Source organism: Cheilinus undulatus, linkage group 22 (genome assembly GCF_018320785.1).
Source record: "Cheilinus undulatus linkage group 22, ASM1832078v1, whole genome shotgun sequence".
NCBI lineage: Eukaryota > Metazoa > Chordata > Actinopteri > Labriformes > Labridae > Cheilinus > Cheilinus undulatus.
In genome coordinates this window covers 12,300,133-12,324,397 of record NC_054886.1, presented here as the reverse complement: position 1 = coordinate 12,324,397, position 24,265 = coordinate 12,300,133, and the positions used below count along the sequence as shown (strand labels likewise).

Sequence of the window (24,265 nt, the reverse complement as noted above, 5' to 3'; positions counted from 1 at the left end):
TCTCGTCTATTCAAATAAGATTTTGCAAACAGAAGCGTCGTTTGTAGCCAGTGAGCTGGTCTCATACTTAGTCACTGTGTAAGGCGTGGCTCTTGAGCCACATGTGGCTCTTTTGTGATGACTTGTGGCTCTTTTTTTGTCTTAATTTGAAATATTATTTTTTTAAACTTTGAACTCAGAAATTTATCATTGCACCAGTTTGTTACCCACATTTACACAGTAGGTTTTAATGGTCAAACTTAATTGTCAACCTTTATTTTTCCCATTTTTACTTTTTTTTTTTTTTGCAACTTTTAGTCAATTTCTGCTGCTTCAAGCCCATTTTTACAACTTCCTTTAGCCACTTTTTCGTCCATTTTTGCCAGTTTTATCCTGCTTCTTTGCAATTTTTCGCCCATTTCAGCTGCCTTTTGCCATTAAATGCAATTTTCCCTCATTTTACCACCTTTTTACAGCTCTTTTGCCCACTTTAGGCACTTTTCACTCATTTTTTGCCGCTTTTTGACCACCTGTATCTCAATTTTTTTGTGACTTTGCACCCATTTTTGCCACCTTTCACAGTTTTCTCCATTGTATGCATATTTTGCCCCATTTCCCCCAATGTTCTGCCACGTTTAATCAATTTCTGCTGCTTTAAGCCCATGTTTACCACTTCCTTTAGCCACTTTTTTGTCCTTTTTTGCCACTTTTATCCCATTTTTGCCCTTTTCCATCATTTTTAGCCGGTTTTATCCTGTGTCTTTGCAATTTTTCACCCATTTCAACTGCCTTTTGCCATTAAATGCCACTTTTCCCCATTTTACCACCTTTTTAAAGCTTTTTTTGACCACTTGGGGCACTTTTCACAATTGAGATTGTGGCTCTTGCGATGGCATTTTTCAACAATTTGGCTTTTTGGTTGAACAGGGTTGAGTAACACTGGTGTAAGGGATGATGGAAGATCAAAGCTGTGCAGGGGAAGGAGGTGTGAACACGGTGGTGAGAAGTACCAGATTTAACTCAGAGGAGAACTGAGTCACAGACAGATGAGAAGGCCAGTAGATCAAACGTGTTTTGCACTGTATGCACAATATTACTAATAAAATGGGTCTTGAAGAAAATCAGGGGTTCAGGATAGTGGATATTGGAGCTCAAATAATCTAATATTCGGAGGTCAACCTTGCATGTTAAGCCCCTTGGCAGAGTCAGTAGGACATGTTTTAGTTCTGCTTCTGTTTTAGTTTAAATCTGCTATGGTGCTGTTGATACCTCTAGCAGGTGAGTTTACTGTGTGTGTTTGACTTTGTTATAGACAAATGATGCAAGGCAGACCCAGTTGCAGATTTATGGCAATATCATAACAAGAAATTGAAACATCCTTCTTTCTTGAAATGAATTCATCACTGAAAGATAAAAGGAAAATTATGTAAATATAAAAAAATTGCAACTGCTTTGAGTATCTGCAGCCATTCCTCTGATGCACTCTGATTTAATCAGTGTGTTCTGTCAGTGCTGTTTCAGCCCATGGACAGAAGCTTCCCTGATGTAAAGTAGTCTAGCTAAGAATAAATGTACTAAAACAGTAATGAGATCAGATACAAGCTATTTCCCTTTATGGTATTTATGTTAAATACAAAGAAAACAAATCATTATTAGTGAATCTTTGGCATTTTAATCATAGATTCAAGGATTATTATTATTAAATGCTTTGTCCAATTGCCTAATTAATTTAGCATAAATGTTATTATTTTTATATATTAGTATAAACTCATATCCTTACCTAACTTGGCCCTCAAGACAGCATCAAGATTTTACAAGAAGCCCTCTAATCCTCTACTCTGATCCTGTGGAAATTGTGGAGCAGTTTATTTGCATTCTTTTCTACTTAACACATTTTTTCACAGACATACACTTTTACTATTTCAGCCTTCTGTTCTTTCGTCTGCGCTGTGGACATGAGAGGACCACGTGCACTGGTGTTAGAGGTTTCTAAATATGGGGGTTCCCTTCTGTAATAATGATGTGAGTCATTAGACACAAAAGAGACATACATTCCACAATGAAAGGGTTTCAGATAGTGTCATTGACCCGCTGAAGCGTAAAGGGTTTTCCCCTCTTACCCTTTGTCCACATGCATTATTGCATGACTGACTTTTGCTTTTGGCATACAAGCCCTTTCCAGCAGATGTTCTTAAATTCGTTAGAATCACTGAAGTCCCATTTTGTCCTTGGACTAGATGCATCCAAAGCGATAGCTATGAAAAGCTGAGGGTCTTCAGAGGCCCCCGTCTTTGTCTAAATATAGACTGTTCAAACATAGATGCAACTCAGAAATCAAAAGAGAGATGAATTATAGATTGTGTTTTGAGCAAGTGTTTGTTAAGTAACGTGGAAATATTAATAAGTGTTGGCACTCGGATATACGGTTGAGTTGACAGAAGCATAATTGCCATCTATTTTTCAATAGTTGTCTGGTTTATTAGCAAACATACCAGACATTTGCTAGATCCAGCTTCTGAAGTGTTGCATTATTTATTCATTCATTCATTCAGCTATGTCTCTGTGCAGACAATAGCAGTGACTATGGATATTCACAGAGGTGCCTATGGAGCATTCCTGTCTTGCTATCTTAGAAACACTGGTCTCTTTCTGCTGTCATCAGAAGGTTTAAGTAACAGTAACATGCTATGCAAAGAAACAGAGAAGGAGTGACAATCCCTGCTGCTCTTGTTTGTAAACTACATATGTGTTAAATGAGGATCTAAGCTGTGTTTTATTTAGTAGTGTAGTCTGTTAAATGTTTTCAAAATACAACTGCAATATACTTGATTTAATGATTATAAAAAGTTTAGATTATTTAAAGGAAATAAATGCAGTAATAATTTGCTGTCCTTGTATACAGCAGCGGACTCAGACTGTTTGAAGGGCAGGGGCAAAAATGATAAAAAGGGCATTTACTTTGTACAGTGGGCCACCACTGCTCAAAAAGTTGGCATTTATAGTGAAATATTTAAAAATTCAGGTTAAGATTTAACATTTTCTGTTATGCTTACACCTCTGTAACTAGGGCTGAATGATTTGGGAAACTAATTGCGATTTTTTGCAATTTAACATGTGATTATTCTTCAGGTTCCTCGTCTTATAAACCATTCTATATTTTAACACACAAAGCTATTTCCCCCAGAAATTTATAGCCAATTTCCCAAAATCTACAAATAAATTTTCAAAAATTCTAAGAAAATAACAAAAAACTAAAAACTAGCCCCACCACCCAAAAAAAAATCAAATCAAATTCTCAAAAATTTACAAATAAATTCCTCAAATTTTAATAAAAATACTCAAAAAAATCAAAGCACCCCCCAAATCAAATCAGCTTCTTAAACATTTACAAATAAATTTCTCAAATTTTCATGAAATGACCTAAAGTTTCAAGGCTAATACTACCAGAATTTTGAATCAAATTCCCCAAAATTAAAAATAAATGTATCAAATTTTCAAGAAGATACTTTAATTTTTCAAAGCAAATTTCCCCCCCAAAATTCAAATCAAATTCCTAAAAATGTAGAAAAAAAAATCTCAAATTTCTGCAAAAATATCCAAAAATTTCTAAGCTTTTTGAAGCTCATTTTGAAGCTTTCATATTTTGAAGAAGTAGACAAAAATATACAAAAAACAAGGAAAGAAGGAACTTTTGTCAATTATTCTAGAAAATCTTGGCACTTGAATGTTTGCATTATGTGCAGAGCAAAACACCTCTGCTTAAAAAAAAAGTATTAAACTGGTATTTCAAAAACACATTTCAGGTCAAAGAAATACTGCACCCTCTGCGATATGAAAATTGCAGTAGGTCACATTGAGGTTTAATCTACATTTAGATTAATTGCCCGGCCCTATCTGTAACTAACCTTCTAAGAAATTTAGCAGCATCTTTTGTTCGAGGTGTAGAATAGACAGGAGGCCTCAGCTGCTGGTGAACATCACTGCTCCTATTGTTTTTTCACTATTAGCAATCTCTAAACATGCTTTCAGTTCTGATATCAAGCACCTGCAGTGGCTGGTGAAGAGTTTAGCCTACTTTGTTAGAAATTGTCCTCTTTAGTGGGCACTTTGCCAAATTTCATCCACATATAGGTCATGTAAGAGAGCACTTTGTCAGCTATTGTTAATTTAGAGGATAGGACTGATAAGGTCACATCTTGTTCACTGTGAGGGCGCTTAAGAGGATTATTTAGAGGGCAACAATGAGGGCTCTTTGCCAAATTTTGTTCACTCAGAGGATACTTAAGAGGCAATTTGTCAAATTTGTCCACACAGATGGTACCAAAGGGGGCACTTTATCATGTTTCTGTACCATAGGTAATACAAGAGGGCACTTCAGTGGTGATTGTTGAAACATAAGGGCACCAACAGGGCGATTGCACCCGTCTGAGTCCACCAGTGCTTATATAAATATTTACACAATTCTTTCTCTGACTGATTCTTCACTTTATCAAAATTTTTAAACCCTCTGCTGCTTCGATGACCCAGTTTTCTCTACAGGAGTCATTAGTTTCTGTTGCTGATAAAGTCCTGTCCTTGCATCACAACAGCTTAGGAGATTTTTGTCTAAGGGAGTTTTTGAGAACGGATACGATTTGTTTATCCCTTTGCGGCCAATGTCTTTTTAAGTTTGGACAGCTGTAAATCACAAACAAGTAAACAATCTTTATTAATTTGTTTAATTGACAACCCTCTGGTTTAAGAAAGTCATTGTGAACCTCACCACTTTATTGCATCCCCAGCAATTTGTGACTCAGATTCTAACATAATATCAAGTGTTGACATAGCTAATGTATTTATGGTAATGGTTGGTCACAAAGTCTTTTTTCAGGAGGTCTGGTCTTTTGAATTGATCTCCCATTGGTCTAATTGTATCTGGGAACCTATTTGCTTGCCTTATCCTGTATTTGAATATTATCAAAGACATGAGAGATAAAAAGAGTTTAGTATTTCACATGCAAAGTTCGCTATTATCTTTGTGACTGAACTCTAAGGTATTTTGTTTCTTTTTGTTTTCAGATGTCAATGGACAACAGGAAAAGGCAAGCAGGCTCCTGTAACTCTAGTAACTTGGTTTCCTGGTCCTCCTTGTTCCAACGTCAACCAACCAGGGTTCTTATCATTGAGGCTCTGCCACCCTGGTGGTCAGAAACTTGTACAGTACTCTGTGATGCCCTGGATAACTTCCTCTCCCTTGCTTGTAGTCTGGATGGACCCTGTAGGATACCATTACTCAGCCTGTATGCCATCAGTAGACAGCAGGAGTGTCTGCTGCCATTTGTGGTAAATAGATAATGAGGAGTATTTTTAAAAGTGTTTCTTGCTCCTGCACTCTCTCAACTCCTTCACACTTCGCTTTCTGTCACCCAGAAGAGTTCTCATTTTATGCTTCTGTATTTTTAGCAGCTGCGTGGTAACCTGGCTAGGCTGCGTTCCTGTGTTGAGGAGCTGAGGTCCATTCCAGGTGAAGGTTGCATCAGAGGAGCGGCCAAAGGATGGGAGCTGCTAAGACAGGCAGTGCTGGACAGTCTGCAACAGTTTAAACAGTATACCAGACATACGGGCAGTGGCACACAGGCCAGCAGTAACACGTGTTTGGAGGTGAGCAGTCTCAGAGTACTTAGAACACTTTGTATTGGTTGCAGAGGAAGATCATTTATTTCATTCAAGAGAGAATTGAACCATGGAATTGATTTAATGTTTCTCCCAGGGTGTGTGCTTTCTAAACATTGCATACATCAATGATATACACCCTAGAAAAGTTGTTGCAAAGTCTCAATCCGTAGAGAGAATCGCAACAACTGCAACTAATGCACTGAACTGACAATATATATTTATATTCAGTAATATAATCACAAATGTATCGAAAAACTTAATGTCAGAGTTATTGACTTAGAGTAGTCCTTTAGAAAATGACCAGCCTTACATTACAAAGAAGGCTGCATTGTTTTTAGCAGGGTTGTCCAAACTTTTTCCACTGAGGGCCACATATTAAAATATATAAGACTGGTAGGGCCACTTTCATATACTGCACCATGGGGGATATTAAAGATATAAACCAGTCTAACGTAGATTAAGATATTCTTAGTGATTGAGTGTGCTCACATGGTGGACAAGGCAAATAGCCAATCAATTTAAGGATTTTGGGGAGGCAAGTCAGATTTCAGGGGGACCTAGTTGGCCCTAGCTACATACCTGGAACACTATTGGTGCCGCTATTCAGACTATTTTGGACTCCCCTGGTTTGTAGTGAGTCTAACCTGGGTGCCAGTTAGAGCTAACAAATCTTTTCAAAAGTGAAAATGGGGACCCATGTAATCCAAATGTTCACAGTTTTCAAATGACTTTTTTTTATTAGTGGAATTCAAATAACTCCAATGATTAGTTTTTAATGATAATAATAATAAATGTATTTATAAAGTGCTTTCAATCAAAGTGCTGCACATGGAGATTAAAAGAATAAAATAAAACACTTGACAATTTAAGTTAGAAACATACTGAGACAATAAAAAAGGACATTGGTGAAATAGACAAACAACTGAAGACTCAGATGCAACAGTAAACAAGAGGGTCTTCAGCTTTGCTTTAAATACATCAATGGAGGATGCCTGCCTAATTTCTACAGGTAGACTGTTCCACAGCGTTGGTGCACAGAAAAAAGCCCGCTCACCAACCATCTTTTTCCAGACCTTTGGGACACCCAAGAGTCTAGTCCCCTGGGAACACAGGCACGTGTAGGTACATACAGGTTTACCGAATCAGACCGGAACGATGGTGCAATGCCATTTCTAATTTTATAAGTTAGAAGCAGCACTGCTCTGCTCTAAACTGAGCAGGAAGCCAATAAAGAGAGGCCAGCACTGGAGTAATGTGCTCACATTTACTCGCTATGGTCAGAACATGAGCTGTTGTGTTCTGTACTATCTGCAGACCTTGAAGGCTCTTTGTTTGGGTTCTGAAAGAAGGACATTACAATAATCTAATCATGACGACAAAAAGCATGAATAAGGACCTCAACATCCTGAAACGACAGATCTGGTCTAATTTTGGCGATACTGTCTCGTCTTTTATATGACAATCAAACAAAAGAGTCTGATTTAGTAATAACATGTTTTCATAGTATTAGGTCTTAAACCTGAGAATTAAAGTTCCACACAATATCTTTATCAAACCTTGAACCTAGAGCAGTACTCGACACTCATTTTGTTAAAGCTTCATTGTCTTCCTCTTCATCAAAAAACGTATTTGTATATCTTTGTAATATTTCCCTGTCTCTGTTCCAGGTACGATGAAAGAGTATCTCCTGAGTTGTGCTCTGGCTCAAACTCAATAAACCTTTTGTTCCCCAGTCCCTTGATACTCAAGCTTTGTATTTCATAGTGATACAGAAAACCGGCATCCCTTACATCTCATAAAAGAGCTCTCTTTAGGTCTAAATAGTGGGATAAGTAGTGACAAAAATATTAAATTTAGGATCTAAATTACTTCTCTAAAAGACAGAAAAAGCCTTTTTATGGCTGGAAACTCTTGACATCTTAAATCTGATAGTCTGCTTAACAATCATGTTGATTTCAAATGAACCAAACCGTCTCTATTTATTGTGTATTGAGCCATCTGTCAACAAAGAATTGTAAAAGTGACACAAGTGAAGCTTGAGAGGAATTTCTAATTAGTTATCACATTGAAGTGGCAAATCCAATGAGCAAGTATTTAAACCACTTCACTCTCTGAGTTGCACCCACATTTGTACAATCTCTGGCACAGCCACTTCAAAGCCAGTTCTTGTCTGGTTTTCACAGCTGTGCATCGCACCAGTATGATTCAAGTGGATGGAATTGTTTATAGCAAATTATTATAGCTTTTCTTTTGATGAGAAGATTTTCTGTTGTCAGAGCGTTTGATTGCTAATTATATTGCATCTTTCAAAGGCAGCTCTTGGCTATGATCCTGCCAGAATGCAACAATATAGATGTCAGCAAAAGACAGTTCATGCTAATAGGAAAATTAGCTGATATTACTTAAAGCAGTTACTGCCCTGCCTGTTAAATGTGAACATATCCTCTCTGGAACAAGGCTCTGGGCTGTTAAGGAGGATTTCTCAAATCCAAAAAGCTTTATTAGGACGCTCTGGACAGATGATTACACTAAGACCCAGTGTTTCCGACAGCAGCAGATATGAATAGCACTGTTAGGAGACAGAGAGACACTAAGCAGACACATGGCCCTGTGTGCGAGTGCTGCTGCTGATGCTGATGCACTTACATAATGCATTTTCTTTTTCATGCATTTGTGTCTTCTTTCATGATTTGCATCAGGCCTTAGGAACAGATTCTACTTTTGGCCAAACAGCAGGAAGCAGAGAGCAGAACCCATAAATAATGTCATTATTATCATCACTCATCGCTCCTGTTAATGCACTCAACATAGCCTAACATTATTCTGTTTTCTTCCATTAGCATGTAAATGCCACAGAAAGCAAAGTTTGTTACATCTCACCCTCAGTCACAGCATGGGATGACTTAAGTAGGATGTTGTCTTTTGCAGGAAGCCTTTGAAGAGCTCCTCATTACAGAAAATTAATAAATATGTTTTTCTAATCATAGTGAGGTTGCATCATTTATTATCTTTGCTACAACAGACTCTAAGATGTTGAAACTTTGAAACAGTGAATCATACAAGTAGAGAGATGTTGAGCCATTTTTATTCTTAAAATATATCATTTGATTTCCATTTTCTGGGGGGGTTCAGTTCTGACATTATTTTCTTAATTTCTTAAATTTTGTGATTTACGATAAGTCATTTCTAAAGGGCAACAGAATCACACCAGTCAGCTAAAGAAAAGCTTTACTGTTGTTGTGTTGTGGTTAGTAATTCTGGACATATGACAACTTTTAACACAAAAAACACACTTTTTAATGTCTGCAACATTCCTTTCTGAAAATAGTTGTGGTTAGGGACACCTTAGTGGCTTAAAAAATGGTACGATAAAAATAAATTGTTGTTAAGAGGTATAAATTCTCTTGACAGACTTCTGCGAAAAGGGTCAAGTGTTTCCTTATGCATTTATTTCCTGTTGTAAGGGATTAGTTCACGGAGACACTTATTACAATATCGTATGAGTTTGTTCTGGTCAACATTGCTGCAGCCTCCTCACATCACAAAAGAAGATGCTCGTACTGAAGTGTGACGCCTGAAGAAGAAGTAAAGAGTATTCTCTTGAATGGAGAACAAATGCAACATGTGGGCTCCATTTTCTTTTCAAACAGAATGTCTGTACCCATATAAAAGCCGGTTCAGAAGATGAGGTACCATTTTTAGTGGATTACAGATGACCATCATACTCTCTCTGTCTCTCTTTCAGACTGTCCTCTGAGGCATTCAATATTTTCAAAATAAAAGTGGCAGTAGTGTGAACAAGAAAGTAAGATAGAAGTTCCAAACCTCACCACTAATCATGTCTTAAAGGTGCTAAGATGTTTATCACTTCTTCAAAAGACAGAAATTGTTAACTGTTGTACATCCTGTATAAACTTTGAAGTATGAAAAGGTGGGGCGAGGGATTTTAAGAGTGAATAATTATTTGTCTTTTTTAGGGTTCTATTTGTTGATTGATTGATTCATTCCATTTTTATGTATTTATTTTTTAAGTTAAAGTCATTTGAATTCTTTTCTCTCCCAGGTTTTTTCGAGTTTCTCTTCGTTTTTCTCTTGCTTTCTTCACAGGTGACTGTGGTGACCAGCCAGTCAGGGAGGGACACCATTCGCCATTTAGAGACTGGACTCAAAGATGCTGACCTGGTGTCACTGAAGCGGCTCCTGGTGGTACAGATCTTTAATGCAGCAGAGTGGGGCCAGGAAATCCCCTTAACTGAGACCAAACACGCTGAGGCTGAAGGTAGGATGTGCAAATGTAGGGCAGTGAGCAGTATGAAATATATCTAAGGAGCTACACCTTAAGCATCTGCAACGCTTACATTATGATCACATTAATGCAACAGTACCCTTGGTGAAAAAAATGCTTATTAAAGTATAAAAGTAACCTCAAATTATGCTTGAATATTGCAGCTATGTTCTTTAAAACATACAAACAGGAAGTTAATTTATTGCATGCTTTATTGACATACATTATGTGCACATTCTATAAGATTCTTGGTCTGTAAAATACACTAAGTGTAATTACTCACAGTACACTTTTTAAAGACCTGTTTTCAAAAACATACTGTATGTATGCAGTATAGTAGTACAATATGTTATTCTAAATATATACGCTGGAATCACAGCCAAGACAGACACTTAGCATGAGGCAGATCTTGTTCCTGTAATCAGCAGTACCTCATCCTGCAGCATGCTTATCTAGTGTACGTATGCACGGAACAGTCTGTTAACGGCATGGATATGCCACTCATAGGTGGTTTTATTTGGCAAGAATAGACAATTGCCTAGAACCTCATGCTCCATGGAACCTCAAAATAATCAGAATAGGTAATCATAAAATAAGAGGTTTAAGTCTATTTTTAATTTCAGTGATTAAGACATGTGTTTTGATTTAAATAAGGAGGCAACAGTAAAATAAACAGTTTTAAAATACTAAATATTGATTTCCATCCACCCATCCATCCATCCATCCATTTTCTATACCCCTTATTCCGTTACGGGTTGGAGGGGGGGGGGGCTGGAGCCTATCCCAGCTGCCATTGGGCGAGAGGCGGGGTACACCCTGGACTGGTCGCCAGTCAATCGCAAATATATGGAAATATTGATTTCCAAAAAGTCTTAAGGACGCCTGGCTCTAAAGCCAAAATCCAAGTCCCCCTAAAACAGCCCAAAACTTGTCCTCATATCAAACAAATTATAGAAAGCTAGATTTATGTAGGCCATTTAAAATCATAATGTGGTAAAATGGCTATAATGAATAAAGTTGTGATTTGTGGCAAAAGAACAGATATTGTACCAATAATGAGTATATATAAACAGTGCATTCAGAGAGTATTCAGACCCCCTTCATTGAAACTGGAATTTTAGAAATTTTTTTAGAAATGTGTTAAGACTAACATCTGAAATATCACACTGAGATAAGTATTCAGACTCTTTGCAAAAACACTGACATTTAGCCCACGTTCCTCCCATTTCTCTTGATCTTTGCTGGGATATTTCTACATCTCATTGCAAAACACATGAACACCTAGTTAGCTTTCAAATGGAGGTTTCTGCAAACTCATGGTTTCTGCCACTCCTCCATAAAGTCCAGATTGGTGGAGGGCTGCCGTGATGTTCTCTGTATAGTCTATCTGGAGCTCAGACGGAGTTAAAATGGGTTCTTGGTCACCTCTCTTACTATGACTCTTCTCCCCTGATTGCTCAGGCTGCCCAGCTCTTACAAGAGTCCTGGTAATGCCAAACTTTTTCATTTGGAGAATTCTGGATGCCACTGAGCTTTTGGGAACCTTCAGTGCAGCAGAAATTTTTTGTAGCCTTCCCCAGATCAGTGCCTGGCAACAATCCTGTCTCTGAGCTCTGTAGGCAGTTCCTTTGACCTCATGGCTTGGTTTTTGCTCTGATAACATTGTCAGCTGTGAGGCCCTCTATAGAAAGGCGTGTACCTTTCCAAATCTTGCTGATGTTAAAACTGTGACTTAACTTGTTGGGATCCCACTACAACAATACTGCTTGTATTTTATCTGCGAGATAATCTGAAAACAAAACGGCTGACAGCTGCAACTGATTGGTTTGGGATTCACGTTCAACATGTTTACACAACTAACAACCTATGAGAAAAGCGACTGGTTTCTTAGTTCTTTTAAGTGGAATTTTTAATTTAACTTGACTAATTTTTCTAAGATGGAAAACTATCTGCTAGTTGAGGTGGCATAAACTTAAAATATTACGCTAAAGTCACACTAGCTAAGAATTTAAGTTAGAGTGACTTACTTTTTACAGTGTACTTACTGTTGAGGCTCTCCATTTACTTTGTCAGTTCATCATAATCCATAAGACTCTGAAGGCCTTTGCAGCTGAGCCTGGCTAATTACTGATGCTATAAGTGCTTTGAATGGTTGAATGGGTTATTGTCCACAGTGAGCGATTGTGGTCATGTGAGGAGCAAATGTAACAAAATCAATATGCCAACATTTAGAAGGGAATGTCTGGTCAGGGAATACTTTGGAATCTGGGTGTGCTGTGATATCTTAATGGTGTCCATGTGTTTAAGGTTCTGGGGGGAGATTCTATATGAAAGGCAGAGATGCCTTTAGATATACCTTAATCAACACAAGGAAATTTATTTTAGCTGTTTGTTGGTGAAAGTGTTTAAGTGTGTGTTAGTGTGGGATATCATAGAAGAAAATCTGGGAAGTAGAAATAGTGAGGAAGGGTTTTTCTGTACAAAAAGAAGAGTTTGAGCATTTTCTGGCTTTCTCTCACAATTTTCTCTCACTTGTTGTATTTGAATTAAGTGGGTTTTAACATTTTCTTTTAAATAAAGATTTGTTTTTTTAAAGAGTGGCAGCTTTGGGGATAATAAGGGAGATGTCCATAGTTTAAGCAGTCTATGTTTGTTACGTAAACGTGATATAACAAGCGCATTAACTTTGCAAGTTTCCAAATAAGTTCAGTCACAAACCAGAAGAGTTAGTACACACATAGCACACTGAAGCTTCTAGATAAAAATATCAAATTTTTCAAAAGCTGACAGCCGTGTTCAGAATATTTGTGTGCATGTGTCTGCACTGATACATTATCATAGATGACGCAGTGTGATTATGAAGTCTATATGTTTTTTTGCATTGAGTATAACTTAATTTAATTGGCCCTCACCTCTGAAAAAAGCTGTCCTGGAGCTAAGACTTGATTTTAGTGTTCAGGGGAGGTTGTACGTGTATTTGTGCTGCTTAAGGTTCAGGGCAAGGAAATTTCAGCAGAGCCTTTCACAACAGTGAGCACTAATGTGTCTGCAAATGTCTGGAGGCCAATGCCTTGATAAGCATCCTGTTTTTGTTAAACTGGTGTATCCTTGAATCTTGAGTTGATTGCATAACTGTACAGTTAGGCACCAGCAAGAAGAGAAATAGGTCACAGAGAGGGAGAGGAACACAGTATGAGAGGAGCAGTATTAGACAGACATTTGGGTGAAAAAGGCATCAGCATCATTGTTATTTTTTATGCTATTCAGTCAAGCTGCTATTGTTTAAATAAGCTGTACCACATAGGAAACAGCAGTTCCACAGGGATCAAAACCACTCATTTTTACATCTTAGATTCAAGGGCAAAAAGATGAATTGCAGTGTTTGCTCTCTTCTGGTGCAGAGTTGTATTGAAGTGAAATAATGAAATCTGGCTTTACATCGCACATAATAGATTTCATGATATGAAGCTGTGGCTTGCACTATGGACTAAGCTTTAGCATCTAAATCTTTATATTTATTGACTTTATATGTTGAATATAAAAAATGCTGTACTCTGTATTTAACGTGCAATATTTCTTCAGGATATGAAGAATGTTTTCCTGGCAAAAATAAACCTTTGCTGTCTTTGTTTTTTTATGCATTTTAAGCTGCATAAAAATAAATCTTTACAACATCAGAGATGCAGTTGCAGCCCAATCCCTCATACATGCTAAGCATGAACTCTACCTCTGAGCCACTTCCCCTTTTGCATCTGCCCATGATCTCCTGTTTGTGCTGAGACAAGAATTTCCTGATAGAAGTAAAAATTATTACTGGAACTGACTTTAAGGTTCTGCTCCTGACCTTCAAAGCCATCCATAACCTCGCCCCTCCGTACCTTTATGACATCCTTCACATCAGCACCCCCTCTCGCACACTCAGGTCCTCTTCCTCTCTCCACCTCACTGTCCCACCCGTCCGCTTGACCACCATGGGCCCCAGAGCCTCTAGCCACCCCGCCTTTGGAACTCCCTCCTACCAGACATCTGTAATATTAACTCTCTCTCCATTTTCAAATCCCATCTAAAAACCCATTTTTTCAAACTTGCATGTTCAGTTTGTCTGATTTCTTTCAGCCAACCTACACTATTTAATTCAATGTTTTAACTCCTTTTGTGGACTTATTTATATGTCTTGTTTTTTTAACTTTCTTGTAAGGTTACCTTGAGTGCTTTGATAGGTGCCAATAAATAAAATGCATTAGTATTGTTGTTCATATGCTAAAGGACAAAAGCAGTGACTTTTCATGGTAAACATGCCATCTTGGAAACAATAAGCATTTTTCTGCCAAACTGTAATCCTGGGATATTCAAGCCCTCTACCACTACATTCCTGTTTGTATCTACTTGTGAACTCTAGGACTGAGCCATTTGGGAAAATAATCCAATTGTGACTATTTTTTTTCCAACATTGCTATAGCGATTTTATAGGCGATCATTTTCTAAGTTCCTCATCTTTTGTATTTTTTAACAAACAATCAATAAATCATTCTGAATAATAAACAAAACAAAATTAAATAGCATAAACTAACACAAATTTAAAAAAATAAAAAGTCTAATTGTGGTTATTTTGACTCATACAACACATTTTAATTCAAAACGCTGTCTTAAAGGGAATGATCATTTTAAGTCATTCTCATTTTAGTAAAGAAGAAATATGAAGGAAAGTAGATTTTTTTTAATGTTTCAAAAAAAACTTAAATTTTGAGTAACGTGTAGATTTTAGCAAAAATATCTGTCAATTTCAGGTTAAAGAAAATGGCTATGTTTGCAATTTGAAAATTGCACCCGGACAAATTGTGATTTAATCATTTTGTTTTTTTAATGTCCCAGCCCTAGTGGACTCTGTCATAGAGATGCAACAACTTCTCACTAGAAAACAGCAACAAGGAAGAAATCATTAATAAGGGTGCGGACTGGCACAATGGGTCTGTTTGAAAAGTCTAAAAAATGACCCCTTAAGTCCCATCATATCCACTTATCCTTGACCTTGATGAAAACTTCCCAGGGTCAAGGACATTTATGACTAATAGGATAGGAAAAGAGAATCCCAGTGATAAAGGAATCCATCTGCACTTAGGTAAGGCAGATGTTAGAAATTTGACTTGGGTTTTCTGTGTAAACACTACGATTTATTGTAGATGGACTTCAGATGCACATCTATCACCTGGTGCATTCTGTGTGTTGTTTAATACAGCAAACTAGATATGAAAATCTTGGTGTTAAAAATGAGCTCAAAAAGGTTTTTACATGTTTTGCATGATCTGACAACACCTGGAAGGTTTTTATCTCCTCATTTGAATGTATTGATAGTGAGTACAATTTGATATTCCTTATTTTTACTGAATTTGTGTTATAAAATCATATTGTTTGATTCTGTTTCTATCATTTCATCTTAAGTTTTTTATTGTTTCAAAGACGTTAACATGATTATTTTCCACACTGGTTCAACCTGACTTTTAACTGTTTAGTGCAGTGAGGGTGACACTTCAGTATACTATTATCATGTTGATTGTTTTTTAATATAAATAAGAGACATATTTTCTTTCTGCTTTTATAGAGGATGGTCCAGTGCATCCAATCCTAAAGGAGATAAATAAAAAACTAGCTAAGTCTCTCCCCTTATCTTTTAGAGAATTTGAACAACTCTCATCATGGCTGACACCTCCAGCTCATGTCACTCAGCTAACATCCTTCCTACCCTAAAAAGAGCTATTCAAACAGACCAAAGGGCTTGCAACAATAACCCATTCTGGCTACATTGTAGTCCTGATGTATCTCCTAATTGTTGAAATAGCTGTCAGAACTGTGTGACAAATAGAGTTGGACATGCTGGGGGTGGAACCCAGGACCAGATATAGGCAAAGCATGCACCCTGCCAGAGAGCTACATCCCCTTACCCATCTGTGCATGATCTCTGTTTCATCCAGAGGCAAACATTTCCCCTTGCAAGAAACAATAATGGTAATGACTGTCATTGATGACACTAAGAACAGAAACAAGGAACCAGTTTGTCATACTCATTATAAGTACACATATAATCTAGGCAACATAGAATTCATCGCAATGAATGTCTCTGTATTTGACAACCCATAGTCCCACAACAATTAGCCATTTTCTGCTGAATTGTAGTCCTGGCGTATTTCCTATCCATGGAAAAGGTTATCAGAAGGGTTTTGCATACACTGCACTGTTGGGGATACTGGGGATTGAACCAAGGACCTCATACATGCAATGTATGCTCTCTACTATATATCCGTTCTTGCATCAGCACAAGATTTCTATTTCTTATAAAGACATTATATTTTCCTTGGAAACAAAACAAAGAGGGAAGATATGACTAAGGATGCAGACAGAGCTGAGGACTTTCCATGTTAAACATACAGTCTTGCAGTTATGAGCCCCTTCTGCTGCAATGTAGGCTGGGGATTTTCATGACAATTCAAATATTTATAAGAACAGTGTGACAAATATAGTTGCAGAAGATGTGGATTGAACCCAGGAACTCATAAATGTGAAGCATAAATTCTACCATTGAACTACATCTCTTTTTACATCTGTTCACGATCTGTATTTCATACCGAGGCAAACATTTCTCCTTGAAATTCAATAGACGGTGACTATTATTGATTGTTCTGAGGGCAGAGCTAAAGAGAAAGCTTATTTGTCATATTCATTAAAGAACAGGTTTAACATGCAGTACATTGCATTCAATGTCCGTTGTATTAACATGTACTCTTGCAACACTGAGCCTCTTTTCTGTTACATTGTAGTTCTTTTGTATTTCCTGCCCTTGAAATGGCGGTAAGAAAAGTGCTACAAATAAAACTGAGTTGCCGGGGATTGAACCCAGAACCTCATACATGTAAACACTTGCACTCTACCAGAGAATTACATCTCCATTTATATCAACCCAATAACAAGTTAGTCTGTGACTGTTGCTGTATTGATGGTGGTGTTGTCATTGCTGTAAAATGTATGTTTTCAGACAGCACAGCTATTGTTTCTTTAAAGACATAATGTGTGACATTAATCAAGACTAGGTTAAAACCTAGTATCTGGCTGACTGCAACGATCTGGGATGCCTGTTGAGATGCCTGACTGAATTGTGTGTCCTGGCAGAGTGATTGGTTTTTTGGGCATGTAATTGTGCTGTCCCATTTTTCTGTGGGTTAAGAATTGAAGGATCCCAAAAGTTTAAAACATAAAACCCGGTCTGCAGTACAAAGCAGATGGATACGCCCGTTTCGTTGTTTTTCACTGGTGAATCCATCTTGGTAAGCTGCCATCTGAACCGTTTGGGCCTGGTTAGAAGGTGACAGGACCAATCAGCAACGAGGGGCAGTACTTTCAGGCGCAGCAGAGTCGTGAGGTAAACAAGCAGCAGCAAGAGCTGGTGCAGTTATGGAGGAAGAGATTAGTGTGGATGCTGCTAAAGCACCAGGTTTTTCAGAACTTGACGACATTTCTTCGTCAAAAGAAGAACAAAGAACAGCAGTGAGGAAGTCAGAGTTCTCACATGACTATAGTGGGCATGTTTGAAGTTACTCCTCAGTAGCACGCGCAGTTCGATAGCGGCTAAGTCACATGTTTTGTTGCTCTTATTGGCCAATAGAGACGTGAAAGACAGAACGTTCATCCAATCACACTCCGAGTTTTTTTCAAAGCCTCTGGCTTTTCTCAAACGTTTTCTATAGAAGCTTTATCAGGTTAACTCGTATATCCATTGCATAAGAATATTTCACATTCTTCTAGGAAAGCTCCCTAAAAAGCGTTTGAGAGGGGCAGGACTTTTCAGCAACTTTTCCAAAGGTAATCTGTCTGTCACATTCATGACGGGCCTATCAGAGCGACAGATGAGGTTGTACGCATGTGCTACTGCTTACAAGCTACTGCTGCCTTAGATTGTAAACGGTGGAGCTTCTTGGTGTGTAAAATTAATGCCAAAGCCAGTTGGGGGATGCGCAAAAACATCTCCTCTGCCAAGAGAGGCTGTCTATGTGGCTCTAGTGTGGTCTAGTTCTGATCAAACTATTGCTTATCTACAGTTACACCCGAGCTAACAGCTACCACGGCAGCAGCACCTGGCTACACTGGCAAAACCCATCCGCAACAAACACATCTCTTCTGTCACAAAAAGCTTTCAGTGTTGCTCTCTGACCTTTTTTGAATAAAGACACATTCAGTTTTGACAAAACTGACGCTGTGGCTAAGTCTGAGCTAATCACTCCACTAGCAGCCTATTGTATACAACCACTCACACATCAAATAACCCTGTCCCCCATAACTATCACAAATTTGTGCCAAAGCAGGTCGGCAGAGGAGCGTAAACATCTTTCACATTATGAAAAACTTTTAGGGTTGTTTTTATTCTTTATTTCAAACAGAAATGTGACCCAGTTCTGGGTCTGAGGTAATCACCGCAGTAGAGGCAACCATTACCAACAGCTTTGAGGAAAACTAAACCCCGCCCACTGCACAACTCTGTATGTACGGCTCTGAAATTATAGTCACTCACTCAGTCAGTCAGTCAGTCACATACAGAGCCTTGTGTAGGGCTGACATCGGCAGTCAGCCAAAAACAATTAAGTGCTCAACCATCAGGCAGAAACTCAGCACATGTCTTTGCAATAAGCATGCATATTTTAACACTGTGTGACCACTACAGCTTATTTTGCTAATGTTTTTGAGTCTCTATGAAAGCTCCATTAGTGAAAGATAACTAGTTACCTGACATTTGCTAATGCAGTTAGCAGTCACTAAGTAACAAATTAGCCTATATATATTCAGTGTATCACGCAGCATAAACAACTAATTTGTTCGATGCTAAGCTAGGTAGATCATGCTATTATGGCTCTACTTACCTCCTTTGCCCCTTACATATAGCCCTTTTATGTATGTTAAATAAAAAGCCTGTTTTTGTTTGCTAGCATCAAGCTAACAAACAAAAACACGAAAGATGGTCCATTTGTGAGAAACTGCAACCTCACCACCACCCTGCTGAAGATTTATGCACATCGCTGCTGTTCATCAAGTAAATTTTAAACAAAGCTCTCTGCCATATTCACTGCTTTTGTTTTACCTGACAGATCTGAGAAAAAAAAGTGAAAGCCTTACAAAAACAGACTTACATGTTGAGAAAAAATGTTTAAAACTGACAGCTCATCAGCAAGTCTTAGATCCAACTCTCTGTAGGAGAGGATCATAGCTTATTATATATCCCCTAATCCTCCCCACATCCCTGCAATCTCTTAATTCCTTTTCTTCTGTTCCTCTCTCTCACACGGTCTGTAAGTCCATTTTGGTCAAGGGATGAGTAGCTTTCACATGGTACAGATGACAGTTGTGGTAATTAAAAGAATAGAGAGCTTGTGTTTATGAAATTGAACGTGTTTGCATGTTCGACACAGATGATTGTAGACCTGTGTGTGTTATGTGCGTCAAATATTTATGCCTTTTAAACAGAGACTTCAGAGTATCTGTTATTACAGTTTGCTACTGTGTGTGTAAATGTGTGCGATCCCTACATATATTTTCTGCTCCTTTGCTACAGTACCTACACCTTACTCAGCAAACCTGTAAAGAGGGATGAGATGACAGTGTTCTTGTTTCTTTCTCTTCTGTCTCCAGCTACATAATCACTTCTATCTCCCCGCTTCCAATCCTCTGTCAGTTTTTGGGAGAAAGAAATTCTTTGTTGTGTTAACGATTCCAAATCTCTCTTTCCTCATGATTTCAGGATGTTCTGCACAATAGGCCTGTCCTGGTCCCTCTTTAGTTTTTTCTTATTCATAACTTATCTGTCTTACATTGCCATATATTTAGCTAGATTTATTTTAACCTCTGTTTTAACCACTTGGATTTTTTGCTGTTTTTCTAAGACAAACAATCCCCTTCTTTTAAATTATAATTTACACAAACTTTCATCCACTGAATAAAGGCTGTATCTCTTTAATTATGCCATGTGACATTTCTTAGAAATCAAAACCTTTAAAACATTTCCATAGCTTTAGAATGAAATTAAGTTATGATTTAAAGTCGAGTTTGTTTGTTTGTTTGTTTGTTTGTTGACTAACTGCCATTGTCGGCCCTACACATGGGTTTGTATGTGACTGACTGCCTGAGTGATGACACTTTCAGAGCCCTCCAGAGTTGCACTATAGGCGGGGTTAGTTTTACTCAGAGCCATTTGTAATGACTGCCTTTACTGCAGTGATTACCTCAGGTGTAACTTTAGCGTAGCGTCAGTTTTACTAGAACTACTGGACCATGTTTCTGTAGGAAATATAGAATTAAAACAACACTGTTACCTTTTTATGATCTGAAAGAGGGTTTCGCCCTTCTGCTGACCTGCTTCAGCATAGGTTTGTGACATAGACTGTAAAAAGAATTGGACTAAGCCTGTGTGGCATCAGCTATATGATTACAATAGGCAGACTTAAACAGCTTTTGAAGCCAATCCGTGGCGGTCTCCATATTGAAATCACTGTCTCAGCTGGACTTGGATCAACCTAACGGCAGACAAGAGCCCGCCCACTGAGCTCGACTTCCTCAAAGCTAACACTAAAGCTAGCCTTCTTGTTGACAGAAAGGTAGCGTTGCCTGTCAAGCTATCTGTCAATCAAATGAGACTTACCAATTAGTGCGCAGTGAGGTTTTTCTTAAATATAATCTATTGTGGTACAGAAAATTCACCCCTGTACAGTATGTTTATGAAGACATTAGCTAATAAGACATGTTCGGTTTTTTAAACCAGGCTGTAAACCAGTTTATTTTTTGCGTAAAAAAAAAATGTGTTATGTACGTGACTTCCGGTGTTCCCACAGCCAGCCTCAAGTGGACACTCACTGTATTGCAATTTTTTGCACTTGCGCAATGGCTTCATTTTTCAGGACCGGAGGTTGCCGCTTGGTTTGTGAACATTATGGGTGGGGATTGCTGGTGTAGCCAACAGCTGCTTCTGCGGTAGCCGTTAGCTTGGATGTAGCTGTAGGAAAGCGGCAGTTTAATTCATACTGGATTAATTTCTTTTTAAAACAAGAGCAAAGAGCCACACTGAAAGCTTGTCTTGACAGAGAAGATGTTTTTGCATGTCCCTTGAGCGGCCTTGGCATCAGTTTATTCACCGAGATGCTCTACCATTGGCATTCTACATTAGTGGTAGCCTGTCAGCTGAAGAGTGGCACATGTGCACAATGTCATTTTGTCGTGTCGCTCTGATTGGCCCATTTTGAAAAGTCCTTCCCAAACACTTCTTAAAGGAGCTTTCCCAGATGAATGTGAAATACATTCATTCAGTGGATATACTGTATCAGTCAATCTGGTGTGTCAGGTTAGCTGTTTCCTGCTGACAGGGCTTTATGTTTTTAACTTTTAGGATCCTTCAGTTCTCAACCCACAGGAATAATGGACACTACAATTAAAACCAATCACTCTGCAAAAAACACAATTAAGTCAGGCATTTCAACAGGAATCCCAGATCGTTGCAGTCAGCCTTATACTAGGTTTTAACCTTGTTTTATTAACTTCAATAAACATGCTCTTTACATGATGAAGTGACATGAAAACAGTTTCTTTTAGGTCATATTTTGAGGTATAAATGTTCCAGAGCATTGTGGGGTATTATTTTAATCTAAATTTGTAATTAGGGTAACTGTCACTCTGCCTCCAGCACTGTGCTTTTAAAGTTTGCGACTGCCACAATGAAAAAGGTTTTGCCCCTTTTTTGTTTGGAACTGTTCACCTTCTCCATACTTGTGTTATAAAGAACACTTGAACCATTTCCACGCCCCCACAGTTGCACTTAGAACAGCATATGTCCCAGAAATCTATTTTCAGTTGGAAGAATAATGACACTGAAAATTTTTGTCTCTTGAGAGTAGAATTATCATCCAGTGGCCCGCAGCCAAGTATTATGAAACAGTAAGCCAAGTTGTAATCTTGAATGCTCAGAATATTTCAGCCATATCTTTTTTTACATTATAATCATAATGTGAAATTTCATCACTCCCCAAAGGCAACTCCTCTTCACAGTGAGTCGAAACCTTGGAGCTTTTGCAGAGTGAAGAATCATAAATGAGTCGGTATCTATTGTGTTTACTAGGGCAAGGAACAACATTGGCCCTGCAACCTGACCCAAATTTTGACTAAACCCAAGGGCCATATTTAAATGCAAATTTTGGACATTTTTAGACCCTGCCTCCTCTTTTAAATAGTGCATTATTTGGGCTCATAGCAAGTAACAGTGGTTGTATTCAATCTCTTAATACAGGCTGTACAGGCCAATCATAAATCTTGCATTCCTAGCAAAATGCAAGCGTCTGCATCCTGGACATTACCACTTCCAGTCTTGACCCTTGCTTGAAAAACCAAGTCAGACTTGGGCTCCTTTTCTCATTGTTCCTATGTATAAATAGAGTATAAAAATACTATAAATGCAGGGAAGTGGGACTGCAAATATAACCACTGCAGTGGCCAAACAATAATAAAAGTTACTACATTTTCCTGTTAAAAGGAGCTGTGCACAGTACGTCCCATGCTGTTAAGGAATATAACATCTATCACCTCCTCTCAATTTTTTTCTGTCTCTTCGATTCAGTAAACTTTCCCTTAGAGTCAGCAAGTTCAGTTTGTGTGTGATGGATTTTAGTGCCCAGAGGTGCTCAGGAGGAAACCCCACCCTGTCCTGATGACTTTCTCTCATACACCAACCACTACTTCAAAACTTACGCAGACAGGAAGGAAACTCACTGCACAGACTGTACACTCAGATTACATAGCCAGTAGTTAAATTGGTATAATGCAGCAAGAAAGAGGGGAAAAAAACATGGTATTGTCTGTTGGTGCCATTTATATGTAGTTTAATAAAGTGGAGGATGATTGACGACAAAGATGCATCAGTTTCATGAATGGATGTGTTTCATCTGGCCACACACACTTTATTCCAAGGACGGGCTGTTTACACCTCTGTTTGATGTTAGCAGAGCAGCAGGTGGTCATACAGATAGGGGGCTGGCATCACTCTTCACACCAGGCTATGGAACCTATTTGTCCGACACTGAGAGATCTCCTGGTTCTGCTGCTCCCTGCACAAAATTAGGAACACAAAACAACTCCTTTTTTATTTGTCTGTCTCAGTTTAAATCTGCCTTACCTGTTATACTTTCTATCTATGAGCTTCATGAGAAAACAAATGTTGTAGATGTACAGTGAAACCTTAAATGCTGAAAATCTCGACAAGAGGAAGTCCCTTTATTGTAATAGGGTGGGGCCTCTGTGGTTTTGGCTGCAGTTGCATAGTTTGCAGCCAATAGAGCCTCTCCAGTTATTCTTTGTTGCCTTTTTTCTTTCTTTTTTCTTCTTTTTTTGTGGTGCATTTAGAACAGTAGATGGATGACTAAAGAAAGAGAAAGAAGTATTAAAACACTCAGTGAAGGGTCATTCAGAGTGCTTCACAGCTAACAAACACACAAGAAGGTGGATGAGTGGTTTTTTCTCTCAGTTCTCTGATGACTTGCACCCATCTTTTCTACTTTGGCATTTTGTTAGCCTTGTGTTAAGGCTAAAAAAACTGTTTAACTTGATTAAATTTGTTCATTTTACTGAGCACCTTAACCCTTCTCTGAACATGATAAAACATTCTCATTTGCACCTTTTTGTAAACATTGGGGAGAAAAAGAGAATTGCAGAGCAGACAAGTCTTTACTTAATGAAGAGTCCTGTATGAGAGTTGACGCTTATCACAGATTTACCATACAAAGGTATTCTTCTGAAGAGGATCAAGTGAATTATGGATGGCTTTTATCACACATATAATTGTGATAAATATATGACTGTCCTCTTATAAGGGAATGTGATAAAGTAAGAGGTGCAAACAATCATAAAAGACATGCCAATTTGCAATAAATAAAAAATATGCATTCGGTGAGGTATTTATCTATCTATCTATCTATCTATAGATATATATATATTGAATAGATATATATATATATATGAACATACATATGTATCTGTGTGTATATATATATGTACAAAAATACATACAGTCATGGATGAAATTTTTCTAGAAAATACACCATTTCTCCCAGAAATTGTTGCAATTATAAATGTTTTTAGTATACACATGTTTATTTCCTTTATGTGCTTTGTAACAACACAAAAAAGCAGAAGTAAGAAGTCAAAATTAACATAATTTCACACAAAACTCAAAAAATGTGCCAGACGACATTACTGACACCCTTTAAAATCTGTGGGTAAATCATTTTATTTCAAGCATGTGATGCTCATTTAAGCTCACCTGTGGCAGTA

General features: G+C 38.0%; 1 protein-coding gene across 2 annotated transcripts in view; it reads left to right on the top strand.

Annotated features, from left to right (window-relative positions):
• LOC121504525 (meiosis 1 associated protein) overlaps positions 1-24,265 on the top strand; it is a 43,489-nt gene that overhangs the window by 309 nt on the left and 18,915 nt on the right. For both annotated transcript variants that reach the window (XM_041779376.1, XM_041779375.1), the window contains exons 2-4: positions 5,038-5,301; positions 5,422-5,619; positions 9,742-9,913. In XM_041779376.1, the coding sequence (XP_041635310.1) occupies positions 5,038-5,301; positions 5,422-5,619; positions 9,742-9,913 (634 nt within the window). The remainder of the gene's footprint in view (positions 1-5,037; positions 5,302-5,421; positions 5,620-9,741; positions 9,914-24,265) is intronic.